This window comes from Fimicolochytrium jonesii, assembly GCF_025526975.1.
Source record: "Fimicolochytrium jonesii strain JEL569 chromosome Unknown EV422scaffold_15, whole genome shotgun sequence".
Lineage (NCBI taxonomy): Eukaryota > Fungi > Chytridiomycota > Chytridiomycetes > Spizellomycetales > Powellomycetaceae > Fimicolochytrium > Fimicolochytrium jonesii.
In genome coordinates this window covers 601,624-622,900 of record NW_026515682.1, presented here as the reverse complement: position 1 = coordinate 622,900, position 21,277 = coordinate 601,624, and the positions used below count along the sequence as shown (strand labels likewise).

The 21,277-nt window shown below is 52.6% G+C and overlaps 1 protein-coding gene across 1 annotated transcript; it reads right to left on the bottom strand.

Moving 5' to 3' along the window:
• Window positions 1-20,452: 20,452 nt before the first annotated feature.
• Window positions 20,453-21,277, bottom strand: EV422DRAFT_597924 (uncharacterized protein; the record flags this gene model as incomplete). The annotated part of the gene is made up of 1 exon (XM_053073630.1): window positions 20,453-21,277. A coding segment is annotated over one exon (825 nt), but the record flags the coding sequence as incomplete, so codon positions are not given.

The following is a 21,277-nucleotide window of genomic DNA, read 5'->3' as shown; positions in this document are numbered from 1 at the left end:
TCCACGTACGGGACTTCTATCTTTTCTTCCCCTTTCGGACCTCGTGTCCTCTTCACACTTTAGACTTTTCTACACAAGACAATACATACTTCACAGTACAGCATTGCACACTACATAGAGTTCGCTCAGTCATCTGCTTCCTCTGCTGACTACTGCTAAGTGTTACCCTCCAGTACTGCCCAACAAAGGAGATGATAGCTGAATGTTATGATCTCGACGACTGAGGCGGAAGCGAAGTAGAGAAGACAAGGCGAGAGCGATGGGCGACAAGAGATTGTATTGGCGAAACAAGAGACAAGGACTGGAACAAGAGATGAGAAGAACTGGTGTTGATCTGCTGGGGAGGAAGGGAATGGACGAAGAGAGGCCGGCTATTTATAGATAGGCAACCCAGCAGATCAGAGAACAACAACAACCAGAGGGGACTGGGGGGGCGCCAGCTTTGCTCCGAGAGGCGAGCATTCCCTTCTGGGAACCCCGCGGAAACCGAGACAGGAGGCGAGCATTCCCTTTTGGGAACCCCGCGAAAGCCGAGGCGAGAGGCGAGCATTCCTTTTTGGGAACCTCGCGGAAACAGAGCATGGAAGAGTGGCCCCCGCCGTTGCAATTGCTGCGTGGTGAGGTGGCCCAAGGAAACAGGGTACTGCGGATCGTAGGAAGGTGGTTGCTGGCTTCTGCCGTTGCAAATGGTGCGAGGTAAGAAGGCCAGGGAACCCGGACGTGCGGAAGACAGAACGTGAATGGGGGATGGATTGAGCTGCAACATGACAAGACGGGTGACGTTGACAACGGTCCTTGAAATGATCGTTTGCCCACATGCCCTCGGGTAATTGGTGTGATGGGTTACTGAGATTCTTCATGGTGTCATCTTCGTGCCTGAGACCGGGATGCGGGACTTGGATTGGGATGACCGGAAAACAGGGGTGTCGAGCAAGAACGAGAGGGTTGGCTTCTTCCGTTGCAGTAGATGCGGAGGTGAGAAAGTCCAAGGAAACCACACGGACAGAGCGGGTGGAGTGTTGAGGGTCTCAGGGTGTCGGAGGTGGTGTGTCGGGGTATGGGGTTTAGTTACAGGGTGACCGGGTTACTGGAGGTGTTGAGCCGAGCTGGTGTTGGGTGCTAGGGTGACTTGGGGATGGGTTTACGCATCGGGATGAACCTGGGGGGCAATGTTCTGGGCAGCTGGTGCGTCGGCTTGGGCTTGGGCTAGGTCGGCCTGCAAGGCGGCGATGGCTTGGCACATATTATTTCATTGCTTAGCGGTGAAAGGGACGCATTCAGATTGGGGCATGGCGAAAAAGGGTCGGCAGATGCAGGGCTTGACGGGTTCTGAACTTCGCAGTGTTGGAGCAGATCAAACTGTTATGATCTCGACGACTGAGGCGGAAGCGAAGTAGAGAAGACAAGGCGAGAGCGATGGGCGACAAGAGATTGTATTGGCGAAACAAGAGACAAGGACTAGAACAAGAGATGAGAAGAACTGGTGTTGATCTGCTGGGGAGGAAAGGAATGGACGAAGAGAGGCCGGCTATTTATAGATAGGCAACCCAGCAGATCAGAGAACAACAACAACCAGAGGGGACTGGGGGGGCGCCAGCTTTGCTCCTAGAGCGTGCGTGGCGAGCGTAGAGAGCATTGCTACAGCTGCTGGCTATGGAGAAGTAGTGGGGGATGTGGAGAAGCCGAGGGGGGATTGGCAAAATGAGAGGAGAGAGGAGGAGTGGCAATATTGCAAGAGGATTGGCGAAATGAGAGGAGAGAGGGGGAGTGGCAATATTGCAAGAGGATTGGCGAAATGAGAGGAGAGAGGGGGAGTGGCATTGACATTGACATTGACACTGACATTGACACTGACATTGACATTGACATTGGCGTTTGACATTTGGCGGTTGACATTGGCGGCTGTCAGTAGGTAAGCTTATGGTATGGGCGCGTCGTCCATAACACTGAAGTGCTCACCAAGCCCCTCACCATGCCAGACTTCACATGTCTGAGAGCTGCGATGCACTTAGAGGCTGCAGAGCCTTCAAGTGAGAGGGAGTATTGAGATAGCATCAAGATGCGGCACTTACAAGGCTCTGCAAGGCTTAGGACGCGTCTTGGGAGGCTCTGAAGATGTCTGGACCGTTTCCCAGACATCCAGGCATCAGCACTGCGCTTTCATGATGTTCTTAGAGCTCACCGCGGTCAGTAGTGCCCGTATGGAGCTGTGATCGGGTTGTAGTAGCTAGATTGGGTTTTATTGAGCTTGTGGAAGCCGGTAGCACCTGACGCAGGCTCCGCCGACTTGGCAGACGTCCATGGGGGCATCAGCAGGCTGCACAGACTTGGCAAAACCTTCACAAAGTTAACTGCGGCACTCAGAGACGCCTTGGGCGTTCTGAGGTGTCTCAGAGGGTGCTTTGGACGCCCCAGCACATAGCTGAATCCCCAAGAAAGAAGCCTCAGATTCGTATAAAAGGCAGACCTGTTGCCCATCCCCTCTCTTCACTTTATCCTCTTGAATACACTACTTTCCATCGCACTACTCTTGCCACACTGCTGTCTTCTACATCACAACACTGCCCTTTGGGCAGCTACGTCCCTCAGTCATTGGCGAACCAGTCTTAGTGACCTCTCAGATACACCTATATCAGCTAAGGTGTCAATAGCACGCTGGTTGATTCTCTTCGCCGACTTTGACTTCATCATTACCTTCCGACCCGGCACCCAGCAACACCAGGCTGACGCCCTCTCTCGCCGCTCCGAATACGAGCTAAAGGAGGGGGAAGAGGCGTTCCGATCCCAGGAAACGACAAATCTCCCCCCAGACCGTCTCCGCCTTGCCGCTGCATTCCTCACCCCCCTCGATTCTGCAATCCTCGACAAGATCAAAGCTGCCCACACCACTGATGACCTTGCAAAAACCATCCCCAAACAGCTCAAGATCCTCCTCGCCCAACAAACCGAAGAAGCCCAAGATCGTATCAAACGCTTCTCGGATGAAGATGAGATTCGGCTGTACGATAACCTTGTCTATGTCCCCACCAATGAGCTCCGAGCCGAAATCTGCCACGACATGCACGATACACCCCTAGCCCGCCACTTCGGTGTGTCCAAGACGCTCGAACTCGTCTTCCGCAACTACGGGTTGCCCAGCCAGTGGCGCTTTGTTGAAGCCTATGTCAAGTCCTTCGATATCTGTTGTGATGTGGACTACCTTCCACACGGGTTGTTTAACTGATGTTCGTATACAATAACTACTTTGCTGTAAGGTATTGTAGACGGACTGGGTGTTCGTCGGCTCTGCTATGCGATATGTAGTAAAAGAACTACTTGTTGTGCATAGGAACTCGCGACGAGCACTGTTAAAGTACCCGTGAGGTCGGAGTCAATTGGAGAACACTGTCGAGACCCGCCGTAGGCCAGGAAATACCTGTCTATTCCCATCACATACAGGTGTTTTTCCCCAAGCCTCTCTAACAGACGCGACGTGTCGTTCTCCAATAAGACTGGACACTCCACATTACACCCCCCCCAGATTCTACAACGCGAACCTGCCCAGCAAGCTCAAGCAGAGTAGAATATGAAGGTGTCTTAGACCAACCCTACCCCTATAAGACCAACCTACATCCGATAATCTTATCGACATAGTATTCTTCCTCGCCTTCGACCTGGACGGGCCCTGGGTTAGTGTTATGGACGACGCGTCCATACCATGCGCTTACCTCATGACAGCATCCCAACAGTCAGTCAATGTCAATTCCCTGTCAAAACCTGACATCTGCCGAACCTCGCAGCCGCATGCAGCCGCGCTACCCCACAGCTGCCACTGCCTTCATTTCTCCACGCAGCCGCACGTAGCCACACCTCCCAACACTCGGCGCTTACAAACCCTTCTCCATACTTCCCCACGTACCCGCCCACAGCCTCAGCGTAGCCACCCCATCCCCAGTCTTCTGTTTCTATGCTTCCCCACCCTTGGCGCTTCTCTTGGCTTCCCTCTCATTCCGTACCCTTCTGCTTCCCCACGCTTCCTCAGGCTTCCCAGAAAAACATAAATAGCCGCCTCCCCTGAGCTCCCCACTTCCTGATCCCCCAGCAGATCAACACCAGTTCCTCCTAGTCTTGTTCTAGTTCTTGTTTCGGTCTGAACACCATTACCTGTCAACAACCTGCACCACAAGTCGCCTCTATTTCCGTCGGCTCCGCCCATTCTTAGCAGTTTGATCTGCTCAACAACCCTCAGCCGCTGTGCCTCCACGCCAAATCACCATGTCCGACGCCCTTCCCCTCACGGCCGAAGCCTGGCAAGCCATGTGCAATGCGATTGACGAACTTCGAGCGCAGAATACCACCCTACAAGCCGAACTAGCGCAAACCCAGACCACTGCCCCTGCCACCCACGCCCCCGAACCCAAAATCAGTCTCCCAGACAAATTTGATGGCACCCGAAGCAAGTTCCGTGGGTTCCTCAACCAAATCCGGCTCATGTTCGCCCTCCAACCCAGGCGCTACCCCAACGATCAGACCAAGATACAAACTATTGGCACCTACCTCACTGGCACCGCCCAGGCCTGGCTGGCGCCCCTTGTCGAACAAGACCATCATTCCCTTACGAACCTGGATGATTTCATCCAGCAAATGCAAGCAGTCTTTGGAGACAGCGACAGAATCCGCACGTCCGAAAACAAGCTCCAGAACCTTCGACAAACCCGTGCAGCAACAGAGTATGTAGCTGAATTCCGACAGCTGCAATGCGATGTGTCGTGGAATGACCAGGCATTGATTGCCACCTTCCGTCGCGGCCTCAAAGAAGACGTCAAGGACTTAATGCTCACGATGCCCCCTACCGCCTCAATCGACACCGTGATGGAACAGGCCATCCAATGTGACAACCGATTGTTTGAGCACCGTCTAGAGCGAAGCAGGAACCGACAGCCCTATGTGCCAGTTACCACTAGCCCCACCCTCATGGGCCCCGACAACCGCCCAGACGACCCTATGATCATTGACGCTGCTCGTCCGTGAGGACCCCTCACACCGCTAGAGCGCCAACACCGCATCACAAACAAACTTTGCCTCTATTGTGGTAAACCTGGCCACATAGCCAAACTCTGCCCGAACAAGATACGCACGGCGAATGTCGCGGTTAAGGAACCTGCACCCATCCAGGATTTTGCCCAAGTCCAGCTGCAGTAAAGGCCGAGCAGCTGGGCAATACCTGTCCTGGGCCTTCTCACCACGCAAGTACTGCCAAGGGAGAAGCCACAAAACCTTGCTCCGATCCTGGCATCTCCAGCAACACCCTTCTCCTGACCACCAACAATGTCAATCTCCTATCTGAGATACCCTCACCCATGCGGACTTTGGGCCCATCCTCACCATTCGAGTACCCTGTTACCCTGCAGATATCGGCCCAGCGAGCTCCAGTTCAGCTTTCAGCACTACTCGACACCGGTGCGATGTCGTGCTTCATCGACGAAAGTTATGCCCGCAAGCACCGCATCCCACTTGTCAAGAAGGAGGACCCATTGCGCTTGAACTGGTTGACGGACGTCCCAGCCATGCGGGCTCCATTACCCATCACACCCAACCTTTGGGTATGTGGGTCAACGACCATTTTGAGGAGGTGGTATTCCATGTGACATGTTCCCCGCATGCGCCAATCATCCTGGGGCTTCCCTGGTTTGAGCTCCATGATGTGGAGCTACACTGGAAGACTCGCACTCTTTGCGTCCGCTGCCATTGCGGTTTTGGACAATACGCCTCCTGGGATGCCCTGCCAACAGAACCTAGCCCGAAACCCTCAAAAACCCCTGAACCTCTGATCCGTATCCATCAAGACGAGATTTCAGTCTCACTAGCCCAGACACCCAACACACTGGACCCAGCACCCACACCGATCCACGTATCGTTTATCAGCGCCCCAGCTTTCCGTGTGGCGGCAAGGCATGACCAGGCATTCATTGCCTACGCCAATCCGACCAAGTCAGATTCCCAAGCCCTGGCGACCACTCCTCCAAAAGATCCGAAGGCCATCATTCCTGAAGAATACCAAGATTTTGCGGACGTCTTCGCCAAGAAGAACGCGGATACCCTCCCAGAGCACCGACCCTACGACTGTCCCATCGACTTAGAAGAGGGCAAACAGCCACCGTTCGGCCCGATCTATAGTCTCAGCGAGCCTGAAATGCAGGCACTCTGTGACTACCTTGAAGAGAACCTAGCTAAGGGGTTCTTCAAGCACTCCAAGTCTCCCGCCGGTGCCCCAGTCCTCTTTGTCAAGAAAAAGGACGGTTCCCTCTGTCTGTGCGTCGACTATCGTGGACTCAACAATATCACCATCAAGAATCGCTATCCCTTGCCCTTGATTAACAGCATCATGGATCGTCTTCGAGGGGCACGCCGGGTCACCAAGATTGACCTCCCGGGAGCCTACAACCTTCTTCGGATCCGGCCAGGGGATGAGTGGAAGACAGCGTTCCGATGTCGCTACGGCCTATTCGAGTATAATGTCATGCCGTTTGGGCTCACCAATGCCCCTGGAGTATTCCAACACCTCATGAACGACATATTCCGTGACATTCTCGACGTTTTTGTTGTGGTCTACCTTGACGACATTCTGATCTTCTCAAAAAACCCAGAAGACCACCCCAACCACGTCCGAGAGGTGCTCTCACGACTCCGCCAGCACTGGCTGTATGCGAAACCGGAAAAATGCGAATTCAACCGTGACTCTGTTGAGTTCCTGGGGTTTATCATCTCCCAGCAAGGCATTTCCATGGACCCAAAGAAGACGGCTGCCATTACCGAATGGGAACCCCCGACGAATGTCAAAGGCATCCAGCGCTTCCTTGGTTTTGCCAACTTCTACCGGCGATTCATCAAAGGGTACTCTGCGATGGTTGCACCCCTGACCACGCTCACTCGCAAAGACTTGCCATTCAAATGGACCCACGCTGCACACCTAGCTTTTGAAACCCTCAAGAAAGCCTTCACCTCCGCACCTATCTTGACTCACCCCGGCCCTGACAAGCCCTTCATTGTTGAATCCGATGCCTCCGACTTTGCCCTTGGCGCCGTCCTCCTTCAACCCGATGACACAGATCAACTCCATCCCGTGGCCTTTCACTCCCGCAAATTCACTCCTGAGGAAATCAACTATGAGATCTACGACAAGGAACTCCTGGCCATCCAAGACTCATTTGCTCAATGGCGACACCACCTCATTGGTGCCTGCCACAAGGTCATCGTTTACTGTGACCACAAGAACCTCCAGTACTTCATGACTACCCTTACCCTCAACCGCCGCCAATCCCGCTGGTCAATCTTCTTTGCTGATTTCGACTTTGTCATCACATACCGTCCTGGTACCCAGCAACACCAAGCTGACGCCCTCTCTCGTCGCTCTGAATACGAGCTAAGGGAGGGGGAAGAAGCATTCCGCTCCCAGGAAACCACGATCCTCACCCCTGACCATCTCCGCCTGGCCGCCACTTATCTGACCCCACTGGACTCCTCGCTCCTTGACCAAATCAAAGCTGCCCTGGCATCCGATGTGTTTGCGCAAACCATCCGGCGACAGCTTAGGGCCCCCATTGCCCAGCAATCTCAAGAAGACCAAGAACGGATAAAGCGATTCTCCGAGGAAAATGGGGTTCTGCTGTACGACAACCTTGTCTACGTCCCCACCAACAAGCTCCGTGCTGAGATCTGCCGGGACATGCATGACACGCGTTTGGCAGGACACTACGGCATGTCAAAGACCCTGGAGCTCATCTCACGCAACTACTGGTGGCCTAGCCAGTGGCGTTTTGTCAAGTCCTACATCAGGTCCTGCGACGTATGTGCTCAAGCCAAGACCAGCAGACACAAGCCCTACGGTCTCCTCCAACCCCTGCAGGTCCCTGACCGCCCCTGGGGGTCAATTTCCATGGACTTCATCACGGATCTACCCGCCAGTGATGGGGTTGATTCTGTGCTCGTTGTCATCTGCCGGTTCACCAAGATGGCGGACTTTGTACCGTGCAGGAAAACTGCCACCGCTGAGTCAACTGCAGATCTGATCTGGCACCATGTCATCCGGCTCCATGGACTCCCCGACGATATTGTATCTGACCGTGGCCCACAGTTCAACTCCCACTTCTGGAAACGTCTCTTCGCTCTCCTGGGAACCAAGGTCAACCTCTCATCGGCGTTCCATCCCCAGAGCGATGGACAAACCGAGCGGACCAATCAGATTCTTGAGCAATACCTTCGCTGCTTTTGCAACTATCAACAAGATAACTGGAAGGAACTCTTGTCTTCTGCTGAGTTCTTTTACAATAACACCATCCACTCCGCCACCCATACAACCCCCTTCTATGCCAACTATGGGTTCCATCCTCGATTCAGTCTAGCTTCCGCCACCACAACCGAATCCCTTAATCTTGCAGCCGAAGCTCGTGCCAACCATCTCAAGGAAATCCATGAACAGCTTGCCACTGAGCTCAAGGAGGCCCAAGGACGCATGAAGCGCTTTGCCGATGCTAAGAGGGCACCTAGCCCAGACATGAAACCTGGGGACAGTGTCTGGCTCTTACAGCGGAATCTCAAGACTCTCCGACCTTCCCAGAAACTTGATCACCGTAAGATTGGCCCCTTCACAATCACGGAGAAGATCAACTCGGTCACATATCGCCTCAAGCTTCCCCCATCCTACAAAATTCACAACGTCTTCCATGTCTCCCTTCTTGAACCACGTTTCACCATTCCGGAGCGAACTGAGCCAGAACCCACCCCACCAGAAGAAGTCGAAGGACAGGAGGAATGGATTGTGGAAGACATTCTTGACTCCCGTATTCGACGCACACACCTTCAGTACCTCATCAAGTGGCAGGGTTGGCCAAGCTCGGAGAACACATGGGAGCCAGTGGAACACCTTGCCCGATGTCAAGAGCTTGTTGCCCAGTTCCACCAAAAGTACCCCGACAAACCCCGACCAAAGCCTGCCAACATCAAAACAACATCCGGAGGCCGTGGCTAAAGGAGGGGGTGATGTTATGGACGACGCGTCCATACCATGCGCTTACCTCATGACAGCATCCCAACAGTCAGTCAATGTCAATTCCCTGTCAAAACCTGACGTCTGCCAAACCTCGCAGCCGCACGCAGCCGCGCTACCCCACACCTGCCACTGCCTTCATTTCTCCACGCAGCCGCACGTAGCCACACCTCCCAACACTCGGCGCTTACAAACCCTTCTCCATACTTCCCCACGTACCCGCCCACAGCCTCAGCGTAGCCACCCCATCCCCAGTCTTCTGTTTCTATGCTTCCCCACCCTTGGCGCTTCTCTTGGCTTCCCTCTCATTCCGTACCCTTCTGCTTCCCCACGCTTCCCCAGCCTTCCCAGAAAAACATAAATAGTCGCCTCCCCTGAGCTCCCCACTTCCTGATCCCCCAGCAGATCAACACCAGTTCTTCCTAGTCTTGTTCTAGTTCTTGTTTCGGTCTGAATATCATTACCTGTCAACAACCTGCACCACAAGTCGCCTCTATTTCCATCGGCTCCGCCCATTCATAACAGTTAGAGTCCTCTACATCGTCGATGCGCAGCGGATCTGAAGTCGGCTCGTGCCAAGGCTTCAAGATATCCGTATGGAAGACTGGGTAGAAAGCGCCCATCAAAGCTGGCAGCTCTAACTCGTATGTTTCCGGGTGTGGTCCTTCCTTCTTCACGATGAAGGGTCCTAGCCAGCTCTGTCTAAACTTGGGTGGCTTCTTATTGAAAGCAGGGATCGTTATCCCGTCGCTGTTCAACAGGACTTTATCTCCTGGACTAAAGCTCTGTACACGACGTCCACGATCGTGATACTTTGCTTGTTTGTCCTGCTCTCCCGCAGTTTCTGCTGCACTATGAGTTCAATGGATCGGTATGCCTCAGCACGCTTCTCCATCTGTTTAATGATCTCATGTCATGACTTATGCAAGAATGGGATCGACGTATCGTCCATACGTTCCAACACCTTTGCGTCAACTTGCCAATGCATCGGCGCCTGCGGAATTCTACCCAAATCAACCTCGAAAGGGCAGTATCCGGTGCTGTTCTGCGTACGGTTGTAGGCAAACTCCAACATTGGCAGTTTGTCGACCCAATGGTCTCCCGTTACATTAAGGTACGGTTTAAACATCTTTCTCAAGATAGAGATACACCGTTTGACCTTTCCGTCCGTCTGTTGGTGTCGTGCCGTGCTCAAGCTCTGCTTAGTGCCCAACAACGATTGAAACGCCTTCCAGAAGTCTGCCAGGTAGCAAGGATCTCGATCTCTGATGATCACAGCTACAGTACCTGTATGACGCCATACCTCACGGAAGTAAAGATGCGCCAACTCTTTGGCACTTATCGTGGATGCCGCAGGTACAAAGTATGCGCGCCCTGACAGATAGTTGATGAAGACAATAATACTGTCGTCAAACGCATCACTATGCACCTTCCCCCCCCACGACCGTGTTATTGGCATCGAGACAGGGTCCGAACCCATCGTGTGCCAACGTCGGTCGGGAACTGGGAGCGAACGAAGTAAGCCGACACGCTTATTCTTCGGCGACTTGAACCTTTGGCGAGACTCACAAGTCTTGATGTACCCTCTGACATCTGCGTCCATATCAAGCCAGTAAAACTCACGTAGGAGTTTGCCCAATGTACCTTGTACCCCCGTATGCGAGCCAGTGAGCAACAAGTCGTGGTACGCCTGCAATACAGTCCCTTGTAAAGCAGCTGGCACATAGAACTTATCGTGGTACAGTAAACGCCCATACTCATCGATCGAAAAACGGCGATCGAATGTAGACTGTTGTTCCTTCGGCTGTGACAACGCCTCTTTCCGCAAAGCGAAGGACTCATCAGCCGCCAAGGTTTGTACCCAATCTCCAAGCGTAACATTCCCTAAAGAATATACCCAATGCACATCCCCATGGCCGCAGCGATTTCTACTCGCTTGTTACGCTTGGCGCAGCGAGGAGCATAATAAGGATTACGACTCAGCACATCCGCGACAGTGTTCCAACGATGTAGTATTGCGCTTCGAACTGCGCTTGAAATTGAGAATATTCCGACGCCAATTATACGCCTAGAATCTTTGACAAGCGAAAGAAATCACCTTTATATGACAACGTTAAAATACCGTCAAAAATTCCGACAATAGATGGGCACACTCGCGTTCCCGACACTCCGACGATTACCAAATACAACTACCTTTACCAAAACCTTGCTTCACAACAACGTTTTGTCCTCGGATACAACTGACATGCGAAAAATGTAGGCGTAGGAGAGGATCTCACACATGAAAGCACCCCCAACCCGACTCTCGACCAACCAGAAGCTCCCACGACGCCCGAAACACTGACGAAATCACCTACAAAACAAGAAGACCAATTTCCGGTGGCCGTATACGCTGAACGTTGCAGAAACCCCCAAGAAAAGATTAGCGATAAGACTGTATCAGCGCCAAAAATGCGAATGGAAAAAGGAAAAACTATGTAGACCGCCGCAGGAAAAGAGAAAAAGACCCCGACGTAGCTAAATCCTCTAGAGACGACTAGTAGAGATTTTGGACTTCGACAAAATCCCGTAGCCTAGAAAAATCCATATGAAAACCCGCCTGTTTTCCCAAGACCTCTGTACGATACGCAGAACACAGATCCCGATCAACAACAGACCTTTCTACTTCTCTACTCCCAACGACTTCTTTCAGTTTCAGATAGACTTTCAAGGCGCGCTCATAGACCCGGAGAGCTTAGACAAGACGACCCCGAGTGTTGTGACTTGTACTTTGCTGACGTCGCCGAGGACTTGACAGTTCAGGAAGTTCGTAAGAAGAGCTGAGAGTGAGACTGGATAACCCCGTTGTTTTGTTTTGTAGTCAAACCCGCAGATATTCCGATTCCGTATTTTGTGCCCGTGCCCGTAATTCCTGACCCCGTATTAGAAGAAGGACTCCTTTCAAAGCACCTGGATATTAAGGTGGCAAGACAACGCTCTCGCTTGAGATCTCTTCTTGTGCTATTGAGAGACCGGCAGCTTATTTTTCCCGACACCCGACCGTAACCCCGTACTTGACAGACCCTCGCTTCTGCTGGCCACCACCAGGCGATCCTACCGGGAGTCCTTTTCTTCGACAAAAAGAGATTCTATCGCTCAGAGTTCCCTTCAACCCGTTTATCCGTATAGATTTTGTACCTACTCTACAACAAAAACCGACAAAAAATGATACGCTAGTTATTTGACTCGCTATCTACCAAAAACAGCCGCTTTTCGACAGCTTGACAGCGTGTCTCCGCCCGACTTTTCGACAGCCTACCCCTTGTTTCGACACGCAAATGCGCGTTTTCACACGTGCATTCTGCTGCGCCACTCTTTGACGTCAGCTTTTTCATACTCCGACGACCGACTCGTTTCTAGAGGCGACTTCCGACTGTTTATTTTAGACACCTTCGCATTTTCTTTGAGTAATAGCAACTTTCTTGACAAAATGGCAGACGCTAATCCACCGCCCGATAACCCGAATTCTGACCCGAATCCCGATCCCAACCCGAACCCAAACAACCCGCCTCCCGACTATGGTACGAATAACTTGATGTTTACTATGACTGCCGACCAGTTCGCAATACTACTTCAAATTGCTAGTTCAAAACGTTTACCTATGACAGGACAACCTGGAGCTATAGAGTTCGATGGACGAGATGTACAAGAGAAAATCGACCTATTCTATGCTCAACTTAACGACGCTGGATACGAACCTGACGTCAAGTACCCAAGCATTGTCCTAAACCCTCTGCACACCACACTTTGCAGTCCGTACAACCCGCAAGATCCTGCTATTGCTAATCAGCGGGAACTACAAATCGTGGAATTGAAACACAAACGATGGATGCAGACATTCAGCCGGTATTTGAAACCAAGCATTCGACCGCTGCTTCGTAGTATGCCTAGTTTCCAATTGCTCAACATAACCGAATATACTCGATGGAGAGAAGAACCAACCTGGGCGACGTTTACTGAAGAAGTGATATTGCACTTTGATCCATTTCAAACTCACCATACCTTCAACAACCTCGAACAATGGGCTCTCAGTCGACGAGACCATATCAAACAGAATACTGCCAACGTTGCTGAATTTATCAACGAAATGGCCTATCAATACTCAAGAATCGATGGCGTCACCGATAAAGAGAAAATCAATCTGCTTCTGACCCCGTGGAAAGACAAACCCGGCTTCGACAAACGAGTTCTGGAACAAGCCCGACGACTTGCTGCTGAACGTGGAACCCACTTGCGACCGACTCAGTTACCCTCCGTTAGCCGAATTATGGAAGCCCTCACCAAAGCAATCAATGAAGATGCCGCGCTTTCTCGACTTACGACAGTTATCAAGCAACCCGATTCCAACGTACGATCTATGACCGTTCAGAAACCGATTCTTACGATCCCTGGTATTGCCAACCCGACTGTTAGCGACCAGCTGAATTTGTACAAGGACAAGTATTGCAGACCGAGAGCAAACTTGACCAAGCAGTACGTGAAATGACCGAACAAATGGCACAGTTGCAGACTAGCCAGAACCGAATCCAGCAGAGCTTGACTCCTGCGACCTGACTTCCGCCTGCGAACGATTTGCAAGGCAGTAGCTCAACAAATACCGGCAACGCGAATGTTGGACCCTTGCAATGCGTTTATTGTGATGAGGAAGGACACCAGCGCAGATTTTGCAGAGACTTTTCCAAGGTTCAGAACCGAGGAGAGTTAGTTATTAACGGACAAGGACGAATTGCGTACCCTGACAATACGACGATTGGAGTACCTGGACAAGAAATCCCTTTGAAAATTGGACGAGGAGGAATCAAGAAAGTTTTCGAAGATGCCAAAGCTGCCGTACTCCGCAACCGCGACACTTCCGCCAATCGGAGATCCTACAGTCATTCAATCAATTCGTTTATGCTGCGAAACGATGACAAGAAAAAGACCCGCAAAGTCTCCAAACGCTCATCGGAAATTCGCGATTATCTTGTAGAACATGCCAAAGATTTGACCTATATGTTGCGGAACATTACGAACTGGGACGATCCCATTCATTTTGATACGGCTATTGCCCAAGCCCGCGATCCGAAACAACCTGCTGTTGCTGATCCAGCTGACAGAAACCGACCCCGAAGTGGACAAGCAGGGCCAGAGCTGGAACCGATACGGAAGATGCAGATGACACCATCCGAAAGAGAAAATTGCCTACCCGAGCCGTCCGAGAAAGATTTGCTGGAAGGGATATCCTAAAACCAGGAGAGAAAAAGAAACGCCGTCCGATTTGAGACCGATCAATTGACGATCGACCTGTTAAGCTGATGGAGACTGATACTGAGACCGATACGGATGAAGAACAACCCAAGCAAAGACAGCCAAAGTTGTAGTTTCATCTCGACATTGCAGACCAAGGCAATCATCCCGTTGACGCAATCAAACGCAGACTCTACAAGAATGTCAATATTGGCATTACTTTGCCGGAACTGATGACGCTCAGTCCCGAGTTTCGTAAATCCGTTGCATCTGACCTACAACAACACCGTGTACCAATCGACCAGTATGAAGAACGAAACCAGAAACGAAGTGATCGAGAAAAGCAGAAGAAAGCCCGTGACAAACAAATTGCCGAAATGTCGTTCAATGTGAACGCCATCCAGCATGCGGCACGCCCTCAGCAGTACCTCAAAAATGTGTACAACATTCAGTCTGAAGAGATGGATGAAGGAGAAGTGATGATGTTTCGACAAATCGCGACGGAACATTATAAGACCCCGACTCTGAGTGGAATCAGTCCGCATGCGAACGTTAAAATCAACCAGTACTCAAACTCGATCGTTGCACTATTGGATTCCGGCGCCGAAGTGAATCTAATGTTGCTACGTTTATTCGAAGCCCTGAACATCCCAATCGAAGAGACCATTCCTGCAAATACGACACTGAAGAATATGGATGGAAGACCCAGTCGAATTAATGGTGTCGTCTACGACGTCAAGATTTCTATTGGATCCATCAGTTGCTCGACCGCTTGTTTTGTCAGTTCCGAGTCTCTCAGTCATTATTTGATTTTGGGAAGACCTTACCGCCAAATTACCCGATTAGAAGAGAAGAATTGTGATGATGGAAGTGTATGGTGTCATATATTCGGCCCAGAATCTGCCAAAAGCCCTCAATTCCCCGCCGCACCAGCTAAGTATGGGATTCAACCTCTGGACACGTACTTGAAGACATCAAAACGTTGGGTTCACCCCAAATACCTCGAAGACATCGAAATGCTTTACGGACACAAACTCCGACGGCCCCTACAAATGCGACCGTACATGATTCAGTACTATGAGACAGAAACGGACAGCGAAGAATATGATTTGACAAAAGGAAACGTCACTGAAGAACCGACCGATGCAGTTACAACAGACAACGAACGAGATTCAGAACACAACGTTGAAGAAGCTTACAAACAATCAATCGAGTACCACGTACAAGCGTTTACCTACCGACAGCAGTCAATTATGGACGACATGCCAATGCTATCCGAAGAATCCGACACCGAAGAAAGTCTTGTTTCAGATTCGAACAGTGATCACGGCGTCGATTATGAGGGACTGTTTCAGCCCAATCGACGACGAACCTATTCTGAATACTGTTATGGATGACGCGCCCATACCATAAGCTTACCTACTGGCAGCTGCCAATGTCAACCGCCAATGTCAAACGCCAATGTCAATGTCAATGTCAGTGTCAATGTCAGTGTCAATGTCAATGTCAATGCTACTCCCCCTCTCTCCTCTCATTTCGCTAATCCTCCCGCAATATCGCCACTCCTCCTCTCTCCTCTCATTTCGCCAATCCTCCCGCAATATCGCCACTCCTCCTCTCCCCTCTCATTTCGCCAACCCTCCATTCGCCGCTCCTCTTTTACCCTGCTCAACTGTGAGCCAATCTCCGGCCGTTTGTCAACCTCACCAGTATTTCTCCACAACCAGCAGCTGTAGCTTGCTCACTACGCCTGCTACGCTCGCTCTAGGCTAGGGAGCATAGCTGGCGCCCCCTCCCCCCAGTCCCCTCTGGTTGTTGTTGTCCTCTGATCTGCTGGGTTGCCTATCTGCCGGCCTCTCTTCGTCCATTCCCTTCCTCCCCAGCAGATCAACACCAGTTCTTCTCATCTCTTGTTCTAGTCCTTGTCTCTTGTTTCGCCAATACAATCTCTTGTCGCGTAACGCTCCCGCCTTGTCTCCTCTACTTCGCTTCCGCCTCAGTCGTCGAGCTCATAACAGTTTGATCTGCTCCAACACTGCGAAGTTCAGAACCCGTCCAGCCCTGCATCTGCCACACCTTTTTGCCATGTCCCAATCCGAATCCGTACCTTTCACCGCCGAGCAATGGAATGATATGTGCCAAGCCATCGCCGCCTTGCAAAGCCAAAACGCCAACTTGCAGGCCAACCTAGCACAAGCCCAAGCCGACGCACAAGCCGCCCAGAACATTGCTGCCCAGGTCCAAGCCGATGCGTACACCCGTCCTCAAGTGACCAACCCTGCTCCCGGAGCTCTGGACCCGAGAAGCAGCTCGCCTGAGAAGTTTGATGGTACCCGCAGCAAATTCCGTGGGTGGTTGAACAACATCCGGTTGATGTTTGCTCCCCAGCCGGACCGCTACCCCAGCGACATCATCAAGATCCAAACGATTGGCACCTACCTCACCGGCACTGCGCAAGCCTGGATGGCGCCCCTAGTCTAACGCCAAGATCACAGCCTTCAGAACTTCGATAGTTTTGTCCAGCCGCAGTAAAGCCCCAGCGACTGGACTACACACACTCCTCTGTGCCTCCGAACCTCGCAGCTCCTGCAACGGAAGAGGCCACCCTCCTGGTTCCCGACTCCGTTATAGCCGACAAAATCCTCCTAGCCGCCACCCATGTCGAAAACTCCGAAATTAACCCACGCGCCATGGTTGCGCTGGGTCCCTTCGAACCCTTCAACTACCCCGTTACCATCATGGTATCATACAGCCGCGCCCTGATACCCACCTCAGCCATGATCGACAACGGTGCCCTGTCCTGTTTCATCGACAGAGACTTTGCCCGCAAACACCGCATCGCCCTAGTCCCGCATCAGCGTCCACTGACGATCGAACTTGTTGACGGTCAACCCAGCTCTGCTGGGCCAATCACCCATCACACCCAACCAGTAGGCATGTGGGTCGACAACCACTTCGAAGAACTCGTCTTCCATGTCACCAAATCACCCCATGCTCCAATCCTCCTTGGTCTCCCCTGGCTCCGCCTCCACGACATTAACCTTGACTTCAAGAACCTTTCGGTCGGTTTCCGTTGCGACTGTCAGTACCATGAATTCCGAATTGGGACAACTCTCCAGCACCCCCGAGCCCAGCACCCGCCAGAACCCCCGAGCCCTTGATCCGCATCCCCCAGGATGAAGTCCCCGTCGACAAAACATGGTCGATTCCAGTACCCAAGGTATCTCGCTCCAGCACCCCAGAACCGGCTCCCACGCCGCTCCGAGTCTCGTTCGTCTCCGCCCCAGCCTTCCGGGTCGCAGCAAGGCATGACCAGGTCTTTGTCGCCTACGCAAACCCTGCGAAACCCGATCTCCCGGCCTCGCCTAGCCCCAGTAACCCCCCGACACCCGAGAAAGACATCAAAGACTTCCTGCCCCCCGAGTATCAAGACTTCGCTGACGTTTTCGAAAAGAAAAATGCTGACACTCTCCCCGATCACCGGCCCTATGACTGTCCTATCCATCTGGAGGAAGGCAAACAGCCACCTTTCGGCCTGATCTACAGCCTCAGCGAACCAGAAATGAAAGCACTCTGTGAATACCTCGAAGAAAACCTCGCCAAAGGATTCATCAAACCCTCAAAGTCCCCTGCCGGTGCGCCAGTCTTATTCGTGAAGAAAAAGGACGGTTCTCTCCGCCTCTGCGTCGATTATCGAGGCCTGAACAGCATCACGGTGAAGAATCGCTACCCCCCTGCCCCTGATCAACGGTATCATGGATCGTTTGCGCGGCGCCCGCCGTCTCACCAAGATCGACCTCCGCGGCGCTTATAACCTCTTACGCATGCGCCCGGGCGATGAATGGAAGACCGCCTTCCGCTGCCGCTACGGTCTATTCGAATACAATGTCATGCCCTTTGGACTCAGCAATGCTCCTGGCGTCTTCCAGTACCTGATGAACGACATCTTCTGCGACATTCTCGATGTGTTTGTTGTCGTCTACCTTGACGATATCCTGATATTCTCCAAGAACCCCGAAGATCACCCCAAACATGTCCGCGAAGTCTTGTCCCGCCTCCGACAGCATGGGTTGTACGCCAAACCAGAGAAGTGCGAATTCAACCGCGAATCCGTTGAGTTCCTAGGCTTCATCATCTCTGAGAAAGGCATCCAGATGGACCCCAAGAAGATCGCTGCCATCACGGATTGGGAACCTCCCAAGACGGTCAAAGGCGTCCAGCGGTTCCTCACCTTTGCCAACTTCTATCGCCGATTCATCCAAGGTTATTCCAAGATCGCTACCCCGCTCACAGCCCTGACCCGGAAAGACATCCCGTACGTCTGGACACCCGCCAAGCGAAATCGAGTCAACACAAACCTTACGGCCTACTCCAACCCAACAGTATCCCTACCCGCCCTTGAGGATCTTGGTCCCTGGACTTTATCACCGGTCTGCCTCCCGTGGACGGGTACGACTCCATCCTGAACGTCAACTGTCGCCTCACCAAGATGGCCCACTTCATCGCCTGCAGCAAGTCAGAATCCGCCGAATCCACCGCCGACCTAGTCTTCCACAACATCATCCGTCTCCACGGCCTCCCCGACGACGTCATCTCTGACCGAGGACCCCAGTTTAAGTCCCGGTTCTGGCGTCGACTTCTCGAACTCCTTGGGGCAAAAGCCAACCTCTCCTCGGCCTTCCACCCCCAGAGCGATGGCCAGACGGAACGCACCAACCAGATCCTGGAACAGTATCTCCGATGCTTTTGCAACCACCAACAGGACAACTGGAAACAGCTTCTGTCGTCCGCCGAGTTCGCCTACAACAACACCCACCAGTCCGCCTCCCAGACCACCCCCTTCTACGCCAACAAGGGTCTCCACCCCCGCTTCAGTTTCGCGGCCTCTGCTACCTCCGAATCCGTCAACCCCGCCGCTGAAGCCCGCGCTAAACAAATCAGGGAAGTCCATAAACAGCTCGCCCTCAAGCTCAAGGAAGTCCAAGACCGAATGAAGCGCTATGCCGACGCTAAGCGAATTCCTGGACCAGACTTCAAGCCTGGCGACCACGTCTGGCTCCTCCGCAAAAACCTCCAGACAACCCGGCCCTCTCAGGGACTCGACCATCGCAAGATTGGGCCATTCCCCATCATTGAAAAAATCAATCCCGTCGCCTACCGGCTCAAGCTCCCGCCTACGTACAAAATCCACGATGTCTTCCACGCTCGCTCCTCGAACCCCGCTTCACCATCCCCGAAGGACACGAACCCGAACCCGCGCCCCCAGAGACCGTTGAGGGTTAAGAAGAGTGGGCTGTCGAAGCCATCCTTGACTCTCGCATCCATTGTCGTCGCCTTCAGTACTTGGTCAAATGGCAGGGCTGGCCTGACTCCGAGAACACCTGGGAGCCCGTGGAACACCTCACCCATACAGACGCACTCCTCCAGGACTTCTACAGCGCGTACCCCAACAAGCCTTCCTCTGTCCCCGTAGCACCTCCTCTGCGGCCACACCAAACCCGACGCCGCCGCCACCGCCGCTAAAAAGAGGGGTGATGTTATGGACGACGCGCCCATACCATAAGCTTACCTACTGACAGCCGCCAATGTCAACCGCCAAATGTCAAACGCACAATGTCAATGTCAATGTCAGTGTCAATGTCAGTGTCAACGCCAATGTCAATGTCAACGTCAGTGTCAATGTCAATGTCAATGCCACTCCCCCTCTCTCCTCTCATTTCGCCAATCCTCTTGCAATATCGCCACTCCCCCTCTCTCCTCTCATTTCGCCAATCCTCTTGCAATATCGCCACTCCCCCTCTCTCCTCTCATTTTGCCAATCCTCCCGCAATATCGCCGCTCCTCCTCTCTCCTCTCATTTCGCCAATCCCCCCTCGGCTTCTCCACATCCCCCACTACTTCTCCATAGCCAGCAGCTGTAGCAATGCTCTCTACGCTCGCCACGCACGCTCTCGGAGCAAAGCTGGCGCCCCCCCAGTCCCCTCTGGTTGTTGTTGTTCTCTGATCTGCTGGGTTGCCTATCTATAAATAGCCGGCCTCTCTTCGTCCATTCCTTTCCTCCCCAGCAGATCAACACCAGTTCTTCTCATCTCCTGTTCTAGTCCTTGGTTCTTGTTTCGCCAATACAATCTCTTGTCGCCTATCACACTCACCCTGTCTTCTCTACTTCGCTTCCGCCCCCGTCGTCGAGATCATAACAATCATCTCCTGCGGTGACGGGTTGATAGGAGTACTCTGAGGACGTAAATCGGCATCAGCACCAGGACGAGAAGCACCAGCATGAACCGGCGGGAGACGACCCGTAGTACGCTGACGATTGGGTCTGGCATGGTATCGATTGCGCGCAGAACGCGATTGGATCGCAACGCGGGTGATATCACCGAGTTCGCGCAAAGCAAACCGAGAGGGGTTGGCGTCGATAGCGTAGCGCAAACGCAAAGCGGTGGCGGTCGTGCGTTCGAGAGTGTTTCCGGCCAAACCTTTGCAAACGGTATCAAAGTTCAGCCCCATCTCAATACAGAAGCGCAAGAAGCCGAACGCGATTTCCGCATCCAAGTGCGTGAAAGGTCCATACAGCGCAACACCAAAGCCGTTGTAATCGATGCCGCCAGCGGCAAGATAAACATAGATACGAGCGCGGGAAGCGTCGGAACCACAAGCGCATGCGGAATGTTCGCTGTCGGACTCGCTATGAGCCGTGGGATCCTTGCGGGGGTCATGCAAATCACTAATGACCTGAAGGGGCTCGCGCCAAGCGCCACCGTTGTCACCGAACGAAGAAGGAAAAGCGGACATCGTGGAAGCGTGTACGAGCGGGCCAGCTGAGAAAGATCTTGTGTAAACCTTGGAAGGCCGGTGGATGGATAGATAGATGGATGGATGGATGGATGGTAGGATGGACGCCGGAGGAATCCGCGTGGGACTATGGATTTTCTTAACAACAAGCGGTACGATACGGACGTTGCTGTACTTCCAGCGAGTATGCTG